The sequence below is a fragment of the Mus pahari genome, chromosome 6, assembly GCF_900095145.1.
Source record: "Mus pahari chromosome 6, PAHARI_EIJ_v1.1, whole genome shotgun sequence".
In the NCBI taxonomy this organism is placed as follows: Eukaryota; Metazoa; Chordata; class Mammalia; order Rodentia; family Muridae; genus Mus; species Mus pahari.
The window spans coordinates 66,257,246-66,281,058 of NC_034595.1; the positions used below are offsets into that span (position 1 = coordinate 66,257,246).

Below are 23,813 nucleotides of genomic sequence, written 5' to 3' on the forward strand. Positions count from 1 at the left end.
GTGGGTGTGCCCAAGGTGGCCAGAAGACAACTGTGATCTATTTAACCGGGATGCCGGCAACCTAGATGATCTGCAAGATCAGCAAGTGCTCTTAACCACTGAGCTATCTCGACAGGCCCAGAAGTATTTACTTATTGTGTGGTGCTAGTCACTCAACCCAGGACCCTGCACATGCACATGGAGTCCTACACTACTATTTAGCTGCATACTAGTCTCCCAGAACAGGCTCAGATATACAGAAAAAAAAAATGAAGCACACCTCCCATGCACTTTCCCTTATTTTTTAAACATCTTATATAAGTATGTACATTTGTTTCTATTAACCCAATATTGATACATTATTACTAAAGTCTTTTATGTATTTAGATTTTTACTTGCCTTTTAAAAAATACACCAAGTTTAATGTAACATGAACTAATCCTAAGAACACGTTTGCTACCTTCCCCTAACACTGTAGATGTGCTTCCTTTTTAATTTTTAAGTCTTTTTTTTTAAATTACAAGGAATGCCCGATCATCTCAAAGATCTCCAACATAGACCTCTGGCTGCACGCGCACAAAAATCACACACCATAACTGTCCCCAATATTAGCACTGGAAATAAGTATAAATAACCACCAGTGTTTTCTGTTCAACGAGAATAATTGATCATGCTTAAGAAACTTAAAGCAAATTTAATCTCCTCTATCTCTGACCATCCAAAGGCTTGAAAACTGTTTCCCCCGAGACAGGGTCTCCTGTAGACCAAGTTGGTTTTTGATTTGCTTCGTAGTTTAGAAGACCTAGAACTATCACTCTGCCTCCACCCACCTCTTCAAAGCTGGGACTAAGGCGGCGCACCACACTAGTCTCAAGACTAGACTCTAGTCTTTTTGAGACAGGGTCTCTAAATAATTCCAGCTTGTCTCCAACTCATGGCGAGCCTCCTGTCTCAGCACCTGCTTCGGAAGAGCGCAGGAATTACAGGGGAGAACCAAGCTCGGGTGAGTGGATCCCAGCAGTCAGACCGCAATCTGTGCGAGAAGCACTTCCAGCGAATCAGCCCGGAAGGTTTTTTTTTTTTTTTTTTACTGCGCATGCGTTTGGCCAATGCCAGCCAAACCGGAACTTAACCGTTGACCAAATGAAGGTTTAAATCCTCGGAGTAGTGACACGGAGCTGCGGTGGCGCCCTCCGCTCTCTAAAGAACCTTGGGATAGGGCGAGCGCTAATCCCAGGCTGGGCTCCGATTGGTCGTCACAGCAGTCTGCGGCTGAGACGTTGCGTGACGCTCGTGCTACCGCCCCTGCAGCAGGACTGGCCGGGCTTCTGGCCAATCAGCAGGCGCGGCGCGCCCTTTGGTTTCCTCCAGCGGGCGCTTGCCGCCTCGGTTCCCGCGACCCCAACGTCCTAGAGGCGGGGCCGCAGTCATCTGAGAAGCTACCTGGATCCTGCCTCTGCGTGCCTAACAAACGGGCCCAACAACCAAACCCTAGCTTGGCGGCGGCCGTGACAACAGCGACGGTGGATCTTCGAGCTTCGGATTCCCCGAGACGCCCTCCGGGCCCGGGAAGCCCGGTGAGTAACAAGCGGCCTGTAAGGTCGGAGTAAGCGCGGTGGGACCGATGACCACAGGGCCGCCAGGGGAGAAAGAAGGCGGACCTCACTGCTAAAAAATGGGAAAGACGTTTACATTGTGACGTGCCTCAGATTGACTTCACTGTAGAAATTTCTTGGAGACTGAAACCCTGATCCTCGCTTTTGCATTCTTTCTATCTGACCCAGACTGTGTAATGAATCTATTACGTGTTTATACACGGTGGTCTACAGGAAGTAGACCTATGTCAAAAGTGAGGCGTGGACGTATTGTGTCTGAACACAGACAGTAATGTCACCGTGAGAGATTGCACGTTCGTGTTGGGGGTTGGATGATAGGATTTAGTATGAAATTCCAAAGGAAGGGGAGGACAGCCTGTGTAGTCCTATCGACTGCAGATAGTCGAGTTAGGACTGGAGGATGAGTGACCAGGGGTTATGGTTGCAGTAATTGGGTAGGACCTTAATATGAAGGGTTTTTATTTTATATATGAAGAAAAGCCATTGACTTTCTAAGCAGGGGAAAGCACTGGAGGGACTTGTCAGTAAATCTGGAAGGGCTGAGGAGATCAGCTAAGGTGGAAGGACAGAAAGAACTTTCCATGGGTAAGAGGGAGAAGAGGGGAGGGTGACTTGATGGTCCTCATTTGCTGCACAGTGAAGACATTTCCTGAGCAGAATATTTTTATTAGGTATACGTTTGTACAGCTTTGACTCTATTAGCCTTATGTAATACTGTCAAGATGAACTAGTTATCAAATCTCATTTGGTGGTTTTCAGATGAGAAAGACCTAATTCGTGAAAGGAGAGACAGGCACTTAAACACTCCGGTTGGTGAGGAAAACTCATACTTTGTGGAGGTAGAGTTAGCAGTGTAATTATTGATACCATGACAGTCAACTGCTAAAGAAAGGCTTCTTAAAAAAACAAAAAACAAAAGCAAACAAAAAACAAGCCTGTATTTCAAGAAGTCCCATATCTCTGGGATAAGTTTTAGTTGATCCTTAAAGGTTATATCCAGTAGAACTTTGTTCTCCCAATATTTTTAACCTTAGACTATATACAAAAGATCTCTTCTAAATGACTTACATCTTTGTTAGTAATCCTCTCTCTTTGAGTCAGATGATTCATTGTTAAAAATTTCATTGGAGTTTAAAATGTATTTATTGTGTGTTTGTGTGTGCGCATGTGCACATGTATGCTACAGTGCACGTGTGGAGATATGAGGATGACTTTCAGGAGTTGCTTCTCCTTCTGCCAGTAGGTCCTAGGAATCAAACTCAGGTTGTTAGTTTTGATAGCAAGCACTTTTAATCCTCTGAGCCATCTTAAGTAAGGCCCTAGATTGTTATCTATTGTTTTAGCATTGCTGTTGTGCTATATATGTGATATGTGTATGTGAGAGCAGAAGTCTGTCCCACTGCGTGCATGTGGAGGTCAAAGGACAACTTTCCAGATTCTGTTCTTTGTTTCTACCTCGAATGCTGAGAACTGAATCACTAGCCTTGTAACAGCAGTATTAACCTCCTTGTCTACCTGAGACGATATTTTTTTTTTCTGAAATCGAAACAATGCGCAGAAGGTAAAACATTAAGACTTGAAAATTACATATGTGTTGGCTGGGCTTGGTAGTGTGTGCCTGTATCCCAGTACTTGGGTGGGTGGGGGTGGGACACAAGCCTCAATGTCCCCAGAAAGCCCAAACAGAAAACTTTATGATACATTTTTATAAACAACTAAAATGAACATATGCATCAACAAACTCACTCTTTTTTTTTTTTTTTTTTGGTTTTTTGAGACAGGGTTTCTCTGTGTAGCCCTGGCTGTCCTGGAACTCACTTTGTAGACCAGGCTGGTCTCAAACTCAGAAATCCGCCTGCCTCTGCCTCCCAAGTGCTGGGATTAAAGGCGTGCGTCACCATGCCCTGCTAACAAACTCACTCGTGTGACAATGAACGGGAAGATCTCTGTCCCCACAAACTGACTTGTGGAATAATCTGTGTTTTTGGTTTGTATATAGTCATACTTAACTGGTTATTCTCACTACTGTTTTGTACACCTTTAGTTTCTACCTCTTTTTAGTTTCAAGTCCGTATGTCTAATTTCCAACTGGATAGGTTCGTTCAGTACTAAAGAACAAAATACATAACCCTGGCAGAAATCACTATGTAGACCAGGCTGGCCTCAAACCTAGAGGTCCATCTACCTGCCTCTACCTGCCTGCCTTTCAAGTGCTGGGATTAAAGTTCTGTGCCACAAAACCTTGTATTTAAAAAAATAAAAAAAAAAAAAGAAAGGAAAAAAGAGATTTAGGGGAAACATGTGCTTCCTTTAATGAGTAGGTATATTTGTTGCTAAATTAACTATTGAGGTTACTTTATAGGCTGAATGACTCTGGAGTATAAAAGCAATCAAAATCTGCTAACATCTAATCTTTTATTTTTTTCTGTATTGTACATTGAATATAGGGCCTTACACAAAGTAGGCAAGAAAGCTACATCCTGTGATTTACATGCATTTAATCTTATTAGTCTGTTACTTTTCATATAAGCAACTTAATTTTGCCAATTATTTTGCTACTATATGGTTAAGAATGGTCCTCATTTGCTATACATCCTTCTTCTATGTTTAACAATACTTCTTTATTTCTGTAAGGTACTGAGGATTACAAATTGAATAAATCACTCACCAAATACAGAGCCTGTAGTTCCTTCAGCCTGTAATTCCAGATGAATACCAGGTACAGACATTTTATTTTATTGAGTATATATTTAGATATTTTGTTATTTATGTGTATAAGTGTTTTGCCTATATGTATATATTGGCAACATATACATTTCTGCTGCCCAAGAAGGCCAGAGGTATCTGATCCCTCGGAATTGGAGCTATAGTTGGTTGTGAGGCTGATCTTAAAACAACAGACTCATTTAAATACTTCCTCCGCCTCTCAAGCTTTGGGACTCGGGTATATGCTTCCATGCCTACCTTCAAAATATTTTCACGCAGTGATTTTTTTATAGCTATCCACATTAGCTTGCGAAGGAATGCTGGAGAGAAGAAAGAACACAGTCTTCAGAACCAGGGATATCTGGCTCCACAGTTAAAATGGTGGCTCCCTGGTCTAGTTCATTCACTGTGCCCCTCACGATAATGAGGATGGTGATCACTTTCTAATTGATTACCAGGAAGTATTAAGAAGGCATATTAAATGGAAGGCATGGGCATATGTAGGGATTTAGTACATTCTAGCTCCCTTTCCTCTTACACTTAATGACTTTTTTTTTTTTTTTTTTTTTTTAGAAATTACCTAGACTGAGGCTATAAATTAGAAGATTGCCCATTTCCACCCTAGAGGAATGGAAAGTTTTTGGGTTCCTTCTTTCTAAGCACTGAGTCCTTGGTGGTAATCATCTCACATTGGCCATCCCAAGATTCTCCATGTTTGCTGAAGTGATTCTTTTTCTGTATAGTAGGGAGGAGGAGCTGGCCACCTGTCCCTGCTTTTCTTAGTCTGTTATTCCATGGAGGACCTGGCAGCCTGGCTTAGGTGGTTTAGTTCTTTGGACCATTATTTCCCCCTAGAGAAGAGCAATTAATGCTGCCATATGGATTTTTTTCTTCTTCTAAACTACAGTTATGCCGATGGGGAGCTCTTATATTCTCTGTTGCTTCCTTTGTGCCAGATGTTTTGGATGTAGACAATAGGAAACATGGCCCAGGGAGGCTCTCATATTTCTTTTACTTTAATCCTGACCCTTCTGTTGGGTCATACTGCTGTAGTTTTTTTCTTTTTTAAATTTGTTTGTTTTGAGACGGGGTCTCTCTACATAGCCCTGGCTGTCCTGAAACTCACTATGTAGACAAGATTGGCTTCAAACTCAGAGATCTGCTTCCCTCTGCCTCCCAAGTGCTGGGATTAAAGGTGTGTGCCACCATGCCTGGCCCCATATAGTATTTTTTTAATGATCATAAAATACAGCATAGAAATATTCAATTTGTTGTCATATAGTTTATAAGTAGTATTGTTAGGATTTTAGCTGGCATGACTCTTTATTATACTAAGGAAATAAACCCAAAGTAATTATTATTGATTGATTTTTAAAGGTACTATGAACTGTGGAAAATGAGGGGAAAAAAGACAGCATTGAACATTTAACAATGAAATAGAGATAATTTTAAGGCATTTTATATATGTGTTCAATATTCAGCATAACTCTTCAGGAAAGCATTGGTGGTCTTTTTTGTCATAATCAAGTCCTTAACATGGCTACCCTTAACTTTTTTTGTTTGTTTGTTTTGGCTGGCCTGGTATTTCTAGTCTTGGCCTGGTAAGGACTTGGAACGCCAGAGAATTAACTTTCTTATAAAATATATTCCTTTTTGCTTTTCTTTGTACTTTAATTGTTGGTTTTTTTAAAGGTTTCCTTCAAGCAAAATGGTACCTTTCCATTTTCCCCCATCAAAATTGGCACTTTGGAACCCAATGCCAATTGGAGAGTGCATCTACTTACATCTCAGTTACTACAGGTATGTTTCTCTTTTCAAGTCAAGTGTAAGCTGAATCAGAATATGTAAGACAGACCTGATTGACGTTATTACTAATTACGAGTTGGGCTACCTAAACCCCAAAGTCCAATTTTTTCCTTTTATGTGTGTGTGTGTGCGGCGCGTGTGTGTCCCCACTGGTGGAAACCAAAGGCTGGTGTCCAGTGTCTTCTATTGCTTTCACCTTCTCTTTCGAATCGCGATCTCACTAGCTCTGGAACTTGGCTCTCAGTGAGCCGGCTGGCCAGCTCATCTTCCTCCCCTCCCCCAAGCATGAGGGGAGACCAATGGTGCCACTGCACCCATCTTTTATGTGGATGTTGAAGATCCACACTCAGGTCCTTCTGCTTGTGTAGTAGGAACCATTTCCCCAGATTGTAAAATCTGAAGCTTGAACTGGCAAGATGGCTCAGTGGGTAAAGACACTTGCCCTCAAAATCTGAAACTTATTGAGCATTCACAAGATACTATAAAGTGGTCCATTCTACGTTTTTATCTAAATAGACTAGAGTTATATAAAAATTACCTTCAGACTCTTAAGATAATTGTAAGCATCAGTGAACTTAAATGTTTAGATTTGAGTTCCATCTCCAAGATTTTGCATATGCATATATTCCCAAACCTGAAGTACTTGTGGTCCCAAGTATTTCAGGAAAATGAAGCTCAACCTGTTCTTTTTTTTAAAACTTTCTCACTTAAAGTTTTTATCAGATAAAAATTCCATCTGCTTATTAACTTTTCCTTATGCTTTGAGAAATAATCTCTCTCTTTTTAAAAAAAATATTTATTTTATGTTTATAAGTACACTGTGGCTGTCTTTAGACACACAGCAGAAAAGTCCATCAGATCCCATTACAGATGGTTGTTAGCCACCATGTGGTTGCTGGGAATTGAACTCAGGACCTCTGGAAGAGCAGTCAGTGCTCTTATCTGAGCCATCTCTCTAGCCTGATTCATTTTATTTTTAATAATGTTAGCGCAGATGCCAGAAGAGGCCAGATCCCCTTTAACTAGAATTACAGGGTATAGGGCGTCTGATGGTGCTGGGATTGAACTCAGGTCCCCTGGAAGGGCAGTATGAGCTCTTATCTACTAAGCCATCTCCTCAGCTTCCACCCCTTACCCATCCCCCCCTTTTAAAGACAGGATCTTGTCTTGCCACATAGCTCTAGCTGGCTTGAATCTGATCACTATGTAGATCAGATTGGCCTCAAACTCTGAGATGCCTGCACCTCCTGAGTTCTGAGATTAAGGGTTTATGCCACCGTGACTAGCTGTTTTGTTTTAAATATGTTATGTATTCAAGAATGCTGAGATCAGACATAAATGATATATAAAGAAATGAATGTGACCATTTTTGTCAATCTTTATTTATAGAAACATATCAGCTTCCTAGTTTGTCAGTTTGTATTCTGGCCCAGGTTAGGCAGAACTTGGGGGTGGGGGTGGGGGTGGGGCAATTTATACCTTTTTTGTCAGCTTATGGCCAGTCTGGTTTCCAGGTGTCCTTGTCTTCCTCTAGCCTTTTACAGGGTTTCTTGACTAGGGATCTCTAGATGATTGTCTTTGTGTACATTCTTAAAATTCTTTGCTACATTTTAATCAGTACTTTTATAGAAGGTTTTTATTTAATGTGGATATTTCCTAAGGTGGACATTAGGCATATCACATTCAGAAAAAACCTTTCTTATTTTTCAGAAAGCCAAAGCTTATGGTAACTGAAAAGGCCATCCGACTTGCTTATCGTCATGCTAAGCAGAATAAAAAAAATGTGCCATGCTTCTTACTTGGTTCTCTCACAGTGGATGAAGGTAATATGTTGTTAAAAAAAAAACAAAAATACACATACAGGCTGTTGTAGAATATGCATTGGTTTCAGCTGGCTATTGCATGTGCTTTTGCTAATTTCTTTGCTGTACATCATGGATATGAATATGAGTAAAACTACAGAATCATGATGTAGTCACCTGGTAGACTACATAAGCTATCATTTTTTAGGTAAGATTTTAGTATGATAAAAATATTTTGCTGAAATGTAGTTCTGCTTGGTGGTTTTATGTGTGTGTGTGTGTGTGTGTGTGTGTGTGGTTTTTCGAGACTGGGTTTCTCTGTATAGCCCTGGCCATCCTGGAACTCACTTTGTAGACCAGGCTGACCTCGAACTCAGAGATCCGCCTGCCTCTGCCTCCCGAGTGCTGGGATTAAAGGTGTGCGCTACCACGCCCAGCTGGTTTTATGTTTTTAATTAGCATGCTATATAATAGAAATATTTCTGTTCTGCAGATGAAGAAGGTGTGACATTAACCATAGATCGCTTTGATCCTGGTCGAGAAATATCTGAATGCTTAGAAAGAACCCCTACTGCTTCTCTTCCTGGAGATTTTCTGATTCCCTGCAGAGTTCATACTCAAGGACTTGGTTCAAGAGATGTGATAGTTCATAATGCAGATGACTTCAGTTCAGCTTTAAAGGTGAAATTTATTGATAACATTCTTTTTTATAGTAGTTTTTAGTTTTTAAAATTATGACATAATTGCACCATCTGCCCCTGTTCTCCCTCCAACCCCTCTCATGTGCATCCGCACTCTCAAATTTCTGGCCTTTCAAAAAGTTATTGTTAGGGACACACACACACACACACACACACACACACACACACACACACACAATTTCACCCTTCTCTATATAATGTTACCTCAGCACTGACTGCTTCATATTGGATAACCAATTAGTGTGCAGTTCCCTAGGGAAGACTGTCTCCTACTCTCAACCTTTCCCAGTTGCCCATACCTCTTCGTCTAAGGTTGAGATCTCATAAGATTTCTCCCTGCCATGTTAGCATGCCTATGAGTGTTGTCACCATTTGGGACTTATTTAGGCAGCCATGTTGACAAGACTTCATTAATGTAGCCTATCTGACATTTCTAGTAGAAATAATCTCACATGAAATGTCCTGTTCTCTGGCCCTTAACAATTTTTCTGTCCTCTTCAGCAGTGATTCCTGAGCCTTAGGTGCAGGAGTTATGTTATAGGTGTTCTATTTAGGACTTAATCTCTGCATTTTGATCAGTTGTGGTTTTCTGTAATGGTCTCCTGTTACAAAGAGAAGTTTTTTTGAGGTGTAAGGGTTACATGTACCTGTGTATAGAGGATAAATATTTAGAATGTACTTAGTTTAGGATTTATGCAGTTGAAGGATTTCCAAAATCCATGACGTTTCCAGCCCTGGGTGGTTGGCTAGGTTTCTAGCTCTGGCATGACTTCCCTCTTGAGTGAGCCTGAAGTCAAATTAGAAAGCTGTTAGTTACCACCAAGGTGTATGTACTGCTATCGCTCCCTTAGGGTTATTGTGCCATGCTGGTCCTTGTGCTTGCCTTCCTTGGAAGTTTGCATGGCACCTTGTGGTGCTGTGGAAACTAGTCCTCAGGTAGGATGCTTTGGGTCAGATCCAACTCAGGTCCTCTGAATCCTGTATCTGAAGTGTAGATGGCATTATTTTTAATTATATATGAGAATGATAGTGTGTGTAGCTTATAGTATTTTGATAAGTCATACAGATTTGAGAATTATTTGTAATGTGTGATTGAATCATTATGGATTTAAAAATCAAAGGTAATGTGGTTTCTTGAGGCTAGAGATGGCTAGTATTCCAGATGAGGAAGCAGTGGGACCGAGACAGGAAAGAAGGTTCAGGAAGTGCCCAGGGTTGCTAATGGTATGTAGACTTTTGCTAAGGGCAATTAGACTGGAGTATTCATTTAAACTATAGAGAGCTGCCCGTTTCCGGGCCTTCCTACTTGTGTGGTCTTTGTGACTTCCACCATGGGACAGAAGGTACAGCAGGTGATGGTACAGCCCATCAACCTTATCTTCAGATACTTGCAGAATAGATCTCGAATCCAGGTGTGGCTGTATGAGCAAGTGAATATGCGGATAGAGGGTTGTGTTATTGGCTTTGATGAGTACATGTACCTCGTATTAGATGATGCAGAAAAGATTCATTCTAAAACAAAGTCAAGAAAACAACTGGGTTGGATCATGCTAAAAGGAGATAATATTACTCTGCTCCAAAGTGTTTCCAACTAGCAGTGAATGGTGAAGCCTGGGGGAAGTCGAGAAGGCACTTGAGTGTGTTTAAAGATGTCTGCTGCAAGCTACATTTACTCAACTTGTTTTACTTGCACATTATCATTAGGTAACAATAAATGCTGTGAGAAGTTTTTGTTAAAATTAAAAAAAATTATAGAGAGCTTTATTGGATGAAGACATTTCTTTGTATATAGAGTTATTAGAGATTTCTGAAAAAGAAACAATCTGTCAGATCTGATCAGGCAGGCTCACTGAAGTCAGAGAGAATGATGATTGACTACGTTAGGTGGTGTGTGTGTGTGTGTGTGTATGCAAACATACATGCAGTGGCAGCTGTAAGAATAAAAAGGGCACAGTAGATATGGCTAAGTATGGAAGAAGAGGTACCCCGATTTGAATAATGAGGAAGGAACCAAAAAGGAGTGCGTGACTGAGATTCCCTAAGGCCGAATCTTAATTGTGTTCTATACCCCACCACTCCACTGTAGTAAAACTTATTAGGGGTGATAATTGCCCAACATGAATTTAAAGAGCTGCTAGGAAATCCAAGTTAGAAACTTATGATGGAGCTGAGTACTTGCTTTGATTAAATTATTCACATAATCTTTGATCATATGAAAAAAATAAGAAGTGAAATGTGAATTAGAATTAATTTAATTTTGTTAATGTAAGATATCATAGAGGTATATGTAGCATTGTTAAATGAACTTTAAAGATATGGATGCATTTCAAGGTTTTAAAATAATTATATAATATTGATTCCTCAGGCTTTACAATACCATGTGTGTAGCAAAGATTTCTTGGACTGTGGAAAGCTGCTTTGCTTACGAGCCCAAATCACCCCCAGGGAGAGTTTGGATGGTGTGGATTTTAACTTGCAATGGACAGCAGTAACTCTAGCAAATTCTTTCAAGTGTGTACCTGTGAAGCCTATCCCCATTATTCCTACAGCACTTGCAAGAAACTTAAGTAGTAATCTGAATATTTCTCAAGTTCAGGGAACCTATAAACATGGGTAAGTAAAAGATCCATTAGTCTAAGCTTATAAGTATTGATTGAATTAATGTATTTTTCAATAACACTAATTCCTGTAATCAGTTTACATGTCAGAGATCCATCTCCTGTTAGGGAAAGTGGGTTTTGTGTTTAGTTCTTATGCTCCTTGGCAGTAGTTAGAAGAGTGTCATGTATAGAGGATTAGTTATCCCTCCCTCAATGCAGTTCCTTACACTGAAAAGTCACATTTGTCCTATCAAGTTGCCTGGATACTTGCATTCATTTTTTTCAGTAGCATAGTTGGTTCTCAAATTGTCCTCTTTAGTGTTAACACTATTTAAAGTAATATGTAAGTAAAGTTGAATAAAATATTTTAAGTATGTAATCCTAAATGATTATTTTAATAGGTCAAAACATTTCGCATATTTTCTTTGTGGCTTCTTTTTCATCCACTACCAAAAATAGAGTTTTGTTTAAATAGAACCGAGTTTCAAGACTCAGTTTGCTTTTGAGGGTTGAAAGCACACACTTGAAATTATTCTTACTTAAGTTTCTTCTGTTTAGATATATTACTATGGATGAAACACGCAAATTGTTACTTTTGCTGGAATCAGATCCCAAGGTTTATTCTCTACCATTAGTGGGAATGTGAGTATTATTCTACTTAAGAAAACCTCTCAGCTTAGTGTGTATCCAGGTAATCGGGGAAACCGTTGGCTTTTATGTTTGGTTGGGTTTTCTTTGTTCCTCTTGTTAGTTTGTTTGGTTTGGTTTTTGGGTTTTGTGTGTGTGTGTGTGTGTGTGTGTGTGTGTGTGTGTGTGTTTATTAATCAGCTAAATAATATTTCTGAATCCTAGTTGAAGTTGAAGGTCTCCAGGCTTCTCATTAAATTTGTCTTTATAGAGAATCCAGGGCTCAACATAATAGAATTTAAAATCTGTTGAAAGCAGTCGTATAGAAAGTCCCTTTAGTGTTAATGGTTTTTTCTTTACAGTTAGTGTGTTAATGACATTGAGAAAGATGATTCAGAAACTCATTTATTCAGTGTCTAATAGGTATTTTTGTGTGCATAGCATGTTTGGTTCTGTGTTAGGGCTTAAAATCCCTTCTCAAAGAATTTAAACTCAAACTCAGGTGACATTCACAGAGCGAGAGCGAGAGAGAGCACGAAAAAGAAAAGATATTTGCAAATGCAAAAAAGTAGTCAATAATTAGTATATGATTTGCCTGTGAAATGAAATAAACATAGTGCTTGTGGCTGGGCAGCGATGGCATGCACCTTTAATCTTTTCACTTTTGAGGCAGATGCAAACAGATCTCTGTGATTTCAAGTTCACCCTGGTCTACAGAGCAAGTTCTAGAACAGCCAAGGCCACAGAGAAACTCTGTCTTAAAAAATAAACAAACAAAATTAAATTAATTAATTAATTAGAAAGAAGTAATTATAGCATTTTTGTCGTTTGTTTTTTGAGGCTGGATTTCTTAGGGTAGCCCTTGCTGTCCTGGACCTTGTTCTGTAGACTAGGTTGGTCCCAAACTCAGAGATCTGCCTGCCTCTGTCTCCCAAGTGCTGGGAATAAAAGTATGTGCCACCACCACCTGGCAGTTGTGGGCATTTTCTTGTAAGATATCTCTATATTTTGGGATACCTATATGTATATAATAGCATTTTAACTCTTCACAATTTCTAGTTTTAGGCCACAAACTTTGGTCTCCTCTGATTTTGTTCCTTTCCAGTCCATGCTCATTTATTCAGAAACCTGTGTTTCCCCACCCCAGACCATTTTTCTCTCCCACATCCAAATGGAAGAGAATACATACCATGTACTTGTCTCTTTCTGTATATAGATGTGATGTATTTATGTTGCCATAGATATTAGTGTAGTCTGCCTCTGACTTGGCAGTGTGATTTTTTTTATTTGTCAAGTTTTTAATGTACTACTGTTGCTTGTCAAGGATCGATCTTGGAAAGCGTGTGATCCGAAGTATGTAAATTTTAAAAACTGTAGTGATTTTTTTCTTTTTATTTTGAGGTAAGCTCTCTCTGTGTAGTCCTGCTACCCTAGAATTTGCCTCAGCGTCTAGCAGTTGGGAGTATAGCTGCATGCAACCATACCTTACTTCGCTGATGATATACTTTCTGTATTTCTTTTAGCTGGCTGACTGGAATTATACATATCTATAGCCCTCAGGTATGGGCTTGCTGCTTGAGATACATATTCAGTTCTTCTATTCAGGAAAGGCAAGTGATATTTTATTCTATAATATTTTAATTTGATTGCTTCTGTTTATAGTATATTGGTTTCAGTTAAAATTTATACACTGCTTTAATACATAATAAATGTGCACTTATAAGGAAAATAAGCCTCATATTAAGTAAGACTAAATAGTAAGAAGGTAAGCTTGTAACGATCATATAGGATGTGTTAACTTGAGAGGCACTGAGTGAAAGATCACACAGTAAGCATGCTAGTATGGCTAGACAGAAGGACAGAGAGGCAGGATGTTAACTCAAGAAAGATGAATGGCAAGTCTTTGTTTACTTTTTCTTCAGTCTTTTGAGACAGGGTCTTAATCTGTAGCCAAGATGGTTTTGAGCTCACTGTGTGGCCCAGATTGACTTTGAACTCAAGGCAGTCTTAACTGTCCTAGCCTCTTTGAGTTTTAGAGCTATAGGTGTGAGTTGTTATTTCAGGTTACAGAAGCCTTGACAGTCTTTGCTAATCTAATAGGAGCATGCTCTTTTCCAGCATTTATGACATTTCTGAGTGTTGTCTTTTACTATTGTCTCTTGCAATTTGCTTCTTTCTCATATTTTCAAAGTCATGCACTCCCCTCCTTTCTCTCTTTCCCTATTTCTCTCTGCACATATAAATACTTAGAGTGAAACTTTCTTCCTTTAGATTGTCATTTCATTTAATTTTTAGTTAGTGGTATTTTCCCCGGACTGTTTTCTTTTTTCTGATGGTGCTGGGTCTCCACGCCAAAGCTTTGTACAGCTCTGACCTCTATCTCCAAGCTTTTTTTCCCCCTCCATGTACATTGGTGTTTTGTCTGCATGTATGTCTGTGTGAGAATGCTTCATCTTTGAACTGGACGTACAGACAGTCGTGAGCTGACATGTGGATGCTGGGAATTGAACTTGAGTCCTTTGAAAGAGCTGCCAGTGCTCTTAACTGCTGAGGCATCTCTCCAGACCCCAACACCCTTCTTTTTTTTTTTTTTTTTTAAATATTTATTTATTATATGTAAGTACACTGTTGCTGTCTTCAGACACTCCAGAAGAGGGCGGCAGATTTCATTACAGATGGTTGTGAGCCACCATNAGATGGTTGTGAGCCACCATGTGGTTGCTGGGATTTGAACTCAGGACCTTTGGAAGAGCAGTCAGTGCTCTTAACCACTGAGCCATCTCTCCAGCCCCCCAACACCCTTCTATTTATTTTATTTTGTTGTGTTGTATATTTTGTTTTAGGTGTGTTTTGCCTTCATGTTTGTCTCTATACTACTTGCATACTTGGTGCCCATGGAGGCCAGAAGAGAGCATTGTACCCCCGGAACTGGAGTTACAGGTGGTTGTAAACTACCAACTGGATACTGGGAATTGAACCCAGGTCCTCTAGAAGAGTAACGAGTGCTCTTAACTGATGAGCCATCTCTCTAGCCTCAACCCCAAGGTTATTTTGTTTGTTTTTGTTTTGTTTTTTAGTCAAATTCCTCCCTTTTCTTTCTTGCCTAGGAATTTCACATTCTAGGAGTATAAATAAAAGAAGCTCTGTCCTTTTTTCTAATGCTTTTATAGTTATAGTTTATATATTTTATTCTGCTTTCCAAGTGAATTTTATTTGTTTGTACTCAAACAAGCCAGACATTATGAGGCCTGCCTTACCTGTGATCCTAGCACTGGTAGCCTAGGGCAGAAGGACCAGTTTGAGGCCAACCTGAGCTACATAACAAGTTCTACAAGAGGATCGAGGGCTCTTAACCACTGAGCCATCTCTTCAGGGTGCTAAATGTTAGTTATTGGTTCTTTTCTAGATTTAGTACACTTAAATTTTGTTACAAATTATTCATCTTGTTTTAAGTTTCTATAGACAGTAGATGTTCAGTAAAAGCTCAGGGGTTGTTGGAATTCCTGGACTCAAGTGATCTTTTTTACACTTGCAAGTAGCTAGATGTGTGTACCATTGTGTGATTGTGTGTGCATTCTTGATTCTCTCACTTGCTCGCTCACTCGCTGAAGTGGAGGCTGGGTGGGGAAGTTTTCATTTTCCATTTTATATATTCCTGTTTTCTTTGATGTTTTACAAAGAGTGTTTATATATTTTATTATAGAATGTTTTTTATTGAAAAATTAGTAACTTTGGGGGCTGGAGAGATGTCTCAGTGGTTAAGAGCGCTGACTACACTTGGTTTGATTCCCAGTACCCTCATACTGGCTCTCTGCCTCCAAGGGCCTCAGGCCTGCATGTTGTGCAGGTACACATATGCAGATAAACATTTATATACATAAAAATAACTAAGCTTATCTTTTAATTGTTAGCATTAAGAGGTAAGCCACATACTTTAAATAAGCCACTGACTAGATTGGGAAACTTACCCAGGAGATCTTTTGTTATAATGTTATTATCACAAAAATTTAATTCAATGCTGTTTTTTTTGTTTAGGGTTTTTTCAGAATCTGGGAATTTCATCATAGTTCTTTATTCATTGACACATAAGGAACCTGAGTTTTATGAATGCCTTCCTTGTGACAGTAGGACGTCCGACCTTCAGTTTCAGTTACTAACCAACAAGGAGACTTTGCATCTTTTCAATGTAAGTGCTTTTGCTACCTGTGTGTGTTATTTTTCTCATCACTCAGACCAAAATATCTGATATAAACCAGAAAGGGGAGCCTTACTACAGCTCACAGATCAGGGACTTCAGTATCTGTATGGTTGTCTCGTTGCATGTGCTAAAGCAGACCATCATGGTAGCAGGACTGTGGGGTAACTTCCTGGCTAACCTGGAAGCAGTGCATCAGGAATATAGACATGCCCCTGTCTTTCCTCCATTCAGTCAGGGCTTCAGCCAGTGGGGTGATACCAAGTGCGCTCTGGGTGTGTCTTCATCACTTAGTCCACTCTGGAAACACCTTCACCATTGGCAAGCAGAGATGCCTCACCCAACAAGGTGAATCAACTAAAATTTTACCATCAGTTCTTATTCTTCTAGTCATTGTTTTTCAGTAGCTTATTCATTGTATTATTTTGTACTGTTGAGAATTTGTTGTTGTTGTGTTTTTGTTTTATTGTTTTTATTTTTCGAGAAAGGGTTTCTCAGTGTAAACAGCCCTGGCTGTCCTGAACTCACTCTATAGACCAGACTGGTCTCGAACTCACAGAGATCTGCCTGCTTCTGCTTCCCAAGTACTAGGATTAAAGGCTTACACCATCACGACCAGCTGAGGATTAATTTTTGATGTTTTCCTTGTTGTCACTTATTTTTTTTTAACATATGTGGGTCTAATTAATAACATATAAAAGATTTTTGTGGGAGCCAGAAATATGGCTCAGTGGTTAAGAGCATTCAGTGACTGTTTTCCAGAGGACCTGGGTTCAGTTTCCCGGCCATCCCCTAGTGGCTCACTGCAATCTGTAATTCCAGTCCTAGGAGATGCAATAAAGTATGTAAAAATACATCTTGGAGCCTAGCCTACTGGCTCAGGCTTTTAATCCCAGTACTCAGTAGGCAAAAGCAGTCTAAGTTCAGAGGCTAGTCTGTGTTCCAGGAGAGCCAGGCATTTGTTTTAAGACCTTGTCTCTAAAAATAAAATAAATGATGCATCTAGGTAGTTGTTACAGAGAAAGTAGGTCTTTGAAATTGTCATACAAAAACTAAATTTAAAGGATAAGCCAAGTGTGGTGATGCATGCCTTTAATCCCAGCATTTAGGAGGTAGAGACAAGACAGATCTCTATGAGTTTGAGGCCAGCCTGGTCTACATAATCAGTTCCAGGGTAGTCAGGGTTATGTAGTGAGGCTCTGTCTCAAAAAAGCAAAACAAATAATAGTAATTAAAAATAAATGACACCCTCTCATTTTCCCCATGCTAGATTCAAAATCTTTGGCTCAAATAATCCTCCTGTATCACACTCCTTTAGTAGCTAGGCTTACAACTGTCTACTTTTGTTTTGATTCTGACCATAACACTACTTTTTTTTTTTTTTATTAAATTACTATTCTTAGGTCTTGAATAAAATATATTCATTATTTTATTATGAGAATATTGAATAACTCCAAATTAACCATATGGTTCCACTCAACTCATCTGTTTTCTTTGAATTCCTTTATGGATTGTATCATTTCATGAATACATTTTTATATTACTGTACTCACTGCATCCCTGGTTACTGAATGAGTTTCATAATACAGGCTTAGGTTCTTATTTTCACTTAACAAAGCAATAAGCCAGGCATCCTACAGAAGCAGGTTACAGACATCAGAAGTGTTCTTGTCAGTGATCCAGAGCTACAGTTTGGAGAAATAGGATTCTTTGCTATTTTAAGTCAAATCCCTAAAGTATGACCTACTTCATTTCAGAACGTTGAACTTTCTGGCAAAAACCCAATCCACTTCGAACTCAGTGCTGAGAGTCAAGATGCCGAAGCCGAGGCAGAGGTTCTTAGCAAGATTTCTAAGACTCTTTCAGTTAAGAGGTAAAAGATTATTACCATGTGTTTTCTTTACTAGTTTTTATTTTCATTCAGTAATTAAAATTTTGGGGGCAAGTAAGATGTCTTAATGGATAAAGTCACTTGCTATCCAGTTTATCCACTTGAGTTTGATCCCTGGAACCCACATATAGGAAGGAGAAAAGCAACTGTGGAGTTGCTCTCTGGCCTCTCTGTGTGGAGGCATGCATTCCCCGGCCCTGAAATAAATAAGCATGATTTTCTTTTTAAGACTTCCAATTATTTCTGGTAGTTACTTGATAAACTCAGCTCAAAGCTCTTTGAATGCTAGGGTTTTTTTGTTTTCTTGCTGGTTTGTTTGAAGAAATTTTAGTTTGTCCTTTGACTCTTTCGTTAGAAACTATTTTTATTTTTAAATCATCCTGGCAGGTGCCTTGACTGTTTCTCAAGTATTTTATTCATTTGTTTAGTAGGAGCATAAAATGAAGGAATTTGTTATGATGTTCTTACACATACATTCTGTGCTTTGTGCATTTGCACTCCTCTGCTGTCCACTTCCTTTCCCTCTTCCTCTTAAATAGTTCCCACTTGGTTTTCAGACACACACACACACACACACACACACACACACACAGCTAAATCTATATCCAAATATTAGAGAAGACAAGTAACATTAATCATTTAAATGTGGTTTATTTCAGTTAAACTATCTTTGACCCATCCATTCTCCTGAGAATATCATTACGCCACTCTCATGACCGAGGAAACTCATTTTCTTTCTTCTTTCTTCTGACTATGGGCATTTAGGTTGGTTCATATCTTCTATTGTTAACAGTGCTACAGTAAGTTTTGCTTTATATTTTTATTTATTATTATTTTTTGCAGTGCCAGGGATCAAGCCCTGGACTACTTAGATGCTAGGCAAGTCGTCTACTATTGAGCTGTATTCCTAAGCCATTTTTAAAAGCTTTTTATTTTAATTTAGAAGATTCATTTATCATATGTGTCTTGAGTGTTTTGTCTGTAGGTATTTATGGATACCATGTGTATATAGTGCCTTCAGAGGTCACAAGAGGGCCTTGGATCTCCTGGAACCAAAGTTATAATGGTTTTGAGCCGCCATGTGAGTTCTAGGATCCAAACAAGTCCTTAAACAATGTAACCTCAGAGCCATCTCTCTAGTCACTTAGCTTTTTAAAATATAACCTGAACCTTCTTTTCAGCTTTCTTTAATATCATATATTTAGGATATTGTAAGAGAAATAAGCAGATATAAATAAATTTTTTATTGATTATTGGAATGCCTTAGTTTTATTGAGAAAAAAGGCTGGTATCAGATATATCTGCATTCAAGTCTTTATTCTGGGGGTCAGAAATTTAAAATGTTTGAATCTAAAGACCAAAATATTGGCAGGCTATTATCATTGTAGAGTTTTGGTTTTTTTTTCCTCCTAGCTTCTAGAACCATCTGTATTGCTTGTCTCAAAGCTTCTTACACTGTTTTCAACCCCAGCCTATCCTCTTCAAGTCTCCCACTGCCTCTCCTTTTTCTCCTCATCCTCTCACGCCTGTGCTTTCACCATCACATCTTCTCTCTAATCCTGACCATAATTACCCTTATGCAGGGTCAGCAGGCAAAGGTGCACACCTTTAATCCCAGCACTTGGCAAGCAGAGGCCGGCAGATCTCTAGGTTCCCAGCTAGCCTAGTCTACAGAGTGAGTTTCAGGAAAGCTAGGGTTATGCAGAGAAATGCCGTCTGAGTGGGGGTGGAGGAGATTGTGTTGAGTCTACTTGAGGAAGCCCAAATAATCACTGCATCTTTAGAGTCTTAGATCCACAGCCTCCTTCATACACTTAGGTACTGAGATGCACTAGGGTTAGAGAGTGTCTGAAGTGCTCCTTTCCATCTTTGTGGGCATAAAGTTATCCTCAGATTAAGGCACCGGAAACTAGTGCTTCTAGTCTATTGCAGTCATAACTTTCTAAATTGTAAGCTTTATTTTACCATTGTATTTAATATTTATGAAAGAAAAGGCTAAGTGAAGGGAGTAGAGTCCTTAATGTTAAGAGGCTAGGCGTGTGCCTTAGTGTAGGGGCTTACCTAATATTTGCAAAACCCTGGCTTTGATCCCAGCATCACCAAAGCAACAACAGAATTGTTGAGAACTTTTTTGTTTTCAACTCTCAATGAAGCATTAATGAGGATCTGCCACTTTAGAGTTTAGTAAATTTTGCCTGAAAGACTGATAACAACTTAAAGTTTTTCCCTTTTGGTTTGGGTGTTTTAAAAAAGCTGAGTTTATCATTTGACTTCATTCCATTTTTGTCTCTCTCTCTCTCTCTCTCTCTCTCTCTCTCTCTCTCTCTCTCTCTCTCTCTCTCTCTCTCTCTCTCTCTGTGTGTGTGTGTGTATTAAAGAAATAACTCAAGTGCAAAGTCCTGTACCCTGTCTTCCTCCATATTGGACTGTCTGCCTTAAGCTGCTATCCTACTTGCTCTTTTATTCTGCTGAGGTTACAGTCAATTCTGCCTTTCTATCCTCTCTCCTCTGAGGTCATGTAGAGAGGATTAATAATATCACTACTGGAAATAAAATACAGCATGGCTCACATCTGTCTGTGCTGCTGTCTGCTGAGTTGTGTCCATTTGCATCTAATCTTTGACTTTGAGGGGTTAATGCAAGTTTTTTGAGCCTGCTGGGGCACTGACTTTCTGTGTCATGGGAGGCCTGCACTGAAAACATGGGATATCCTTATGTCGTCTTCCTGTCCTTGCATATTTCAGGAGAGCTGAATGGACTGGTACAGACCCTGCCTGTCCACTCAAAACACATTGTGATGATACTGTCATTGCTTTATTGCAGTACCTTGCACAGAGAGACCGTTGTGATCATTTTCCCTCTCTAGACCACCAGGGTTTGGAAGGTCTGTCAGATCTTCAATTCTTCTTTGTGGTTTCTTATTCTTTTTCCCTGCTAGGAAGGGTTCAACAGCATGTAGGATGTGTTTTCAGGAGCACATCCTAAGCTCTCAACTTCCTTATTGCTTACCTTTTCCCTAAAGCATCCTAATGAGATTTTGTTTATTTACTAGGATGAAATAACAGAAAACTTTTATGTACATATTTTATTTCCTCTGTCTCAGTGCTAGGGATTGAACCCAGGGCTTTGCATGTACTAATCAACCCCTTTACCACTGACCTATATCCCCACCTTTGTAAAAGTTCCTGTTTTCAGGTGGCGCGTGCTCTCTGGGATACAGTGACCACAGCTGACTAAATGTGAGGTATACTCCATTTCTAAGTGTGTTCCCACTGTAGTTATGGGTACATAGGAAGGGGTGTGAATAAGAACTGGCATAATAACATATCTATGTGAAATGCTAAACCTAAAACTATGTAGGGTAGCTTACAAAGTTAATTTTAAAAAGAACTTAGGGGCCAGTGAGGTGACTCAGGTCAAAGCACTTGTTGCCAAGTCTGACGTGAGTCTGATCTACTCTAAGGACCGGACCCACTTAGCAGGCATGGCTGCCCTGGAACTCTCTCTAGGCCAGGCTGGCTTTGTACTCAGAGCTCCACCTGCGTCTGCAGCCTGAGTGCTGGGATTAAAGGCATGTGCCACTACCGCTTGGCCAAAATAGTTTTTATTAAAGATAATAATACTATTATTTTCTTTTCCTTTTGAGACAAAGCCTTACTATGTGACCTTTGTTGGCCTGAAAGTCTCTTTGTAGAGCATAGAGATCTGCCTGCTGTGCTGGAATTAAAGAGATGCACCATCATACACAGCCATGTTTTTTTAAAGTTATAACAACAACAAAAAAAGTATATAAAAAAAAAAAAACCACTTCAGTGATTTTTCCCTTTTTTCACAGTGGTTGTTTAATACGATGTGTTGAGTATTGTTGGTGTGTGGCTTAGTTCCTCCTGTTATTGCTGTAACAATACAGCTGAAGGGCTGGAGAGATGGCTCAGTGGGTAAGAGCACCGACTGCTCTTCCTAAGGTCCAGAGTTCAAATCCCAGCAACCACATGGTGGCTCACAACCATCCGTAACGAGATCTGATGCCCTCTTCTGGAGTGTCTGAAGACAGCTACAGTGTACTCACGTATAATAAATAAATAAATCTTTAAAAAAAAAAAATACAGCTGAAGGAGAAGGTCGTTTTGGCTCACTGTTTCAGAGAGATTTCAGTATTTGATGGGAAAGCCTGGTGAAAGAAGCTACCTCACCCAACAGCAGTGGACTTGAGTGAAGGCAGCTTCTTCACATGGGGACCAGGAGACATAAAGCAGGGTGGAGTCAGCAGCAAGTATCACACTAAAATCCATCCTAACTGACCTGCTTTCCACAGCCAGGCCCTTCCTACCTCCTAAACGGCCCATGACCTTCCTTCCAATAGGGCTATAAGCTGGGATCTGAATGTTCAAAACTTAAGCCTACAGAGTACATTGAAGATTCAAACCATTGCAGGGTGCATATCTGTCACACTGTAATATACATTTCCAGTAAGTGCTAAGCGTTCTTTCTCCATTGTTCAGTGGTCAACCAGAAGTGTTCAGAGAATATTGATGTACTATAGGAGTTAAGTAGGGTTAAACTTTCAGTAATCAGTTAAATGGGGTAGTTAATTAGTAAACCTGAGTAGACCGCCTTTCCTGCTAAATTAACACTGACCTAAGAATTTAGTACTTGTAGCTGTCAAGTACTAAATTAAATGTTTCCATATTTACTAAATGACATCACATTCAAAACAGAAAAAAAGACAAAAACAAAAAAAAAAAAAAAAACCAACCTGGTTTGTTAAAGGTTTCTCTTGTCTCCTCTTCTACTCCTTAGATCCTTCCAAAAATTATCTCCTGGGAAAATACCAATAAATAAGCATGACACTGACCTTGAAGATGAAGACTTTTCTCCAAGACCGATTCCCAGTCCTCACCCAGTGAGTCAGAAGGTAATGCTCTGAAAAATGAGCTATGTCATCTAGAAAGCTTGAAGTCTCTATAGCAAAGCACTTAAGTACCACTTCATCCTTAAATGTGGGTTATTCTGACTATTATTAGATTATATTTTTATGAAAGAATATATGTATATATCTCACAGGTACATACAATTCAAGTAATACTGTATATGTTCATGTATAGGTAATAGTGTATATACATAAGTGTAAGAAAACTGAGGTTTCAGTTGCCGGCTGCCCATGGTCACATAACTAGTAAGCAGTAAGCTGGGATTCCAAGTCTGGGGCTTTGGCTTCAGAATTTGGTGCTTTTGTCAACCATGAAGACTCAGCATTCTGTGTCACCAGTACCAGACAGTTGTTACTGTCCTCAGAGAAAACATCCACTTGCATTTAGAGGTTAGTTGCCAATAACCCTTGATTGTCATACTGTTTTTTAATTGTTACCAACTAGTGAGCTATTTTAGACATGTTTACCTTAGTTGAACTCAATTGAAAGGGAAGGAAAATTAATATGGTTGGCAACTCTCCCTTGAGAAGTCAATGCCCACACTTTTGGGCATCTTAAATTTCCTATCCCTTTCTCTTAACCCTCAAGCTTAAAATCTCCAACACTTCTTCCAAAAAAAATTATAGTATATCAGATTTAATGTTCTCTCATCTCTTTTTCTCTCTTATCTCTTATTTAATATTAATAGAAGAAATAGTTGAGTTACTTTAACAGAGAAATATTCTGAAGTATTATTGGAGTATAGTTTCCTTTTTTCTTTTCTGTTTTGGTTTGGTTTTGGTTTTCCAAAGTTTCTCTGTGTAATAGTCCTGGCTCTCCTGGAATTTGCTTTGTAGACCAGGCAGGTGATCCACCTTCCTCTGCCTTAAAAGTACTGGAATTAAAGGTTTGAGTTTGAGGCCACCCTGATCTACTTAGTGAGTTCCAGGACAGCCAGGGCTATAATATATGTTAGGCTT

The 23,813-nt window shown here is 39.4% G+C and overlaps 1 protein-coding gene and 1 pseudogene across 5 annotated transcripts in view; both read left to right on the plus strand.

Moving 5' to 3' along the window:
* Nucleotides 1-1,326: 1,326 nt before the first annotated feature.
* Nucleotides 1,327-23,813, plus strand: part of Stil (STIL centriolar assembly protein) — a 41,102-nt gene continuing 18,615 nt past the window's right edge. For 3 of the 5 annotated variants that reach the window (XM_021200126.1, XM_021200127.1, XM_021200129.1), the window contains exons 1-11: nucleotides 1,327-1,556; nucleotides 4,230-4,314; nucleotides 5,994-6,101; nucleotides 7,818-7,930; nucleotides 8,403-8,590; nucleotides 10,976-11,223; nucleotides 11,769-11,852; nucleotides 13,361-13,447; nucleotides 15,873-16,023; nucleotides 17,790-17,905; nucleotides 22,724-22,838. In XM_021200126.1, coding sequence (XP_021055785.1) covers nucleotides 4,304-4,314; nucleotides 5,994-6,101; nucleotides 7,818-7,930; nucleotides 8,403-8,590; nucleotides 10,976-11,223; nucleotides 11,769-11,852; nucleotides 13,361-13,447; nucleotides 15,873-16,023; nucleotides 17,790-17,905; nucleotides 22,724-22,838 — 1,221 coding nt within the window. In that variant the 5' untranslated portion in view covers nucleotides 1,327-1,556; nucleotides 4,230-4,303. Of the gene's footprint in view, nucleotides 1,557-4,229; nucleotides 4,315-5,993; nucleotides 6,102-7,817; nucleotides 7,931-8,402; nucleotides 8,591-10,975; nucleotides 11,224-11,768; nucleotides 11,853-13,360; nucleotides 13,448-15,872; nucleotides 16,024-17,789; nucleotides 17,906-22,286; nucleotides 22,393-22,723; nucleotides 22,839-23,813 lie in introns of all 5 variants that reach the window. The other 2 variants (XM_021200130.1, XM_021200128.1) reach the window with 2 other exon arrangements.
* Nucleotides 9,942-10,236, plus strand: LOC110323182 (annotated as a pseudogene).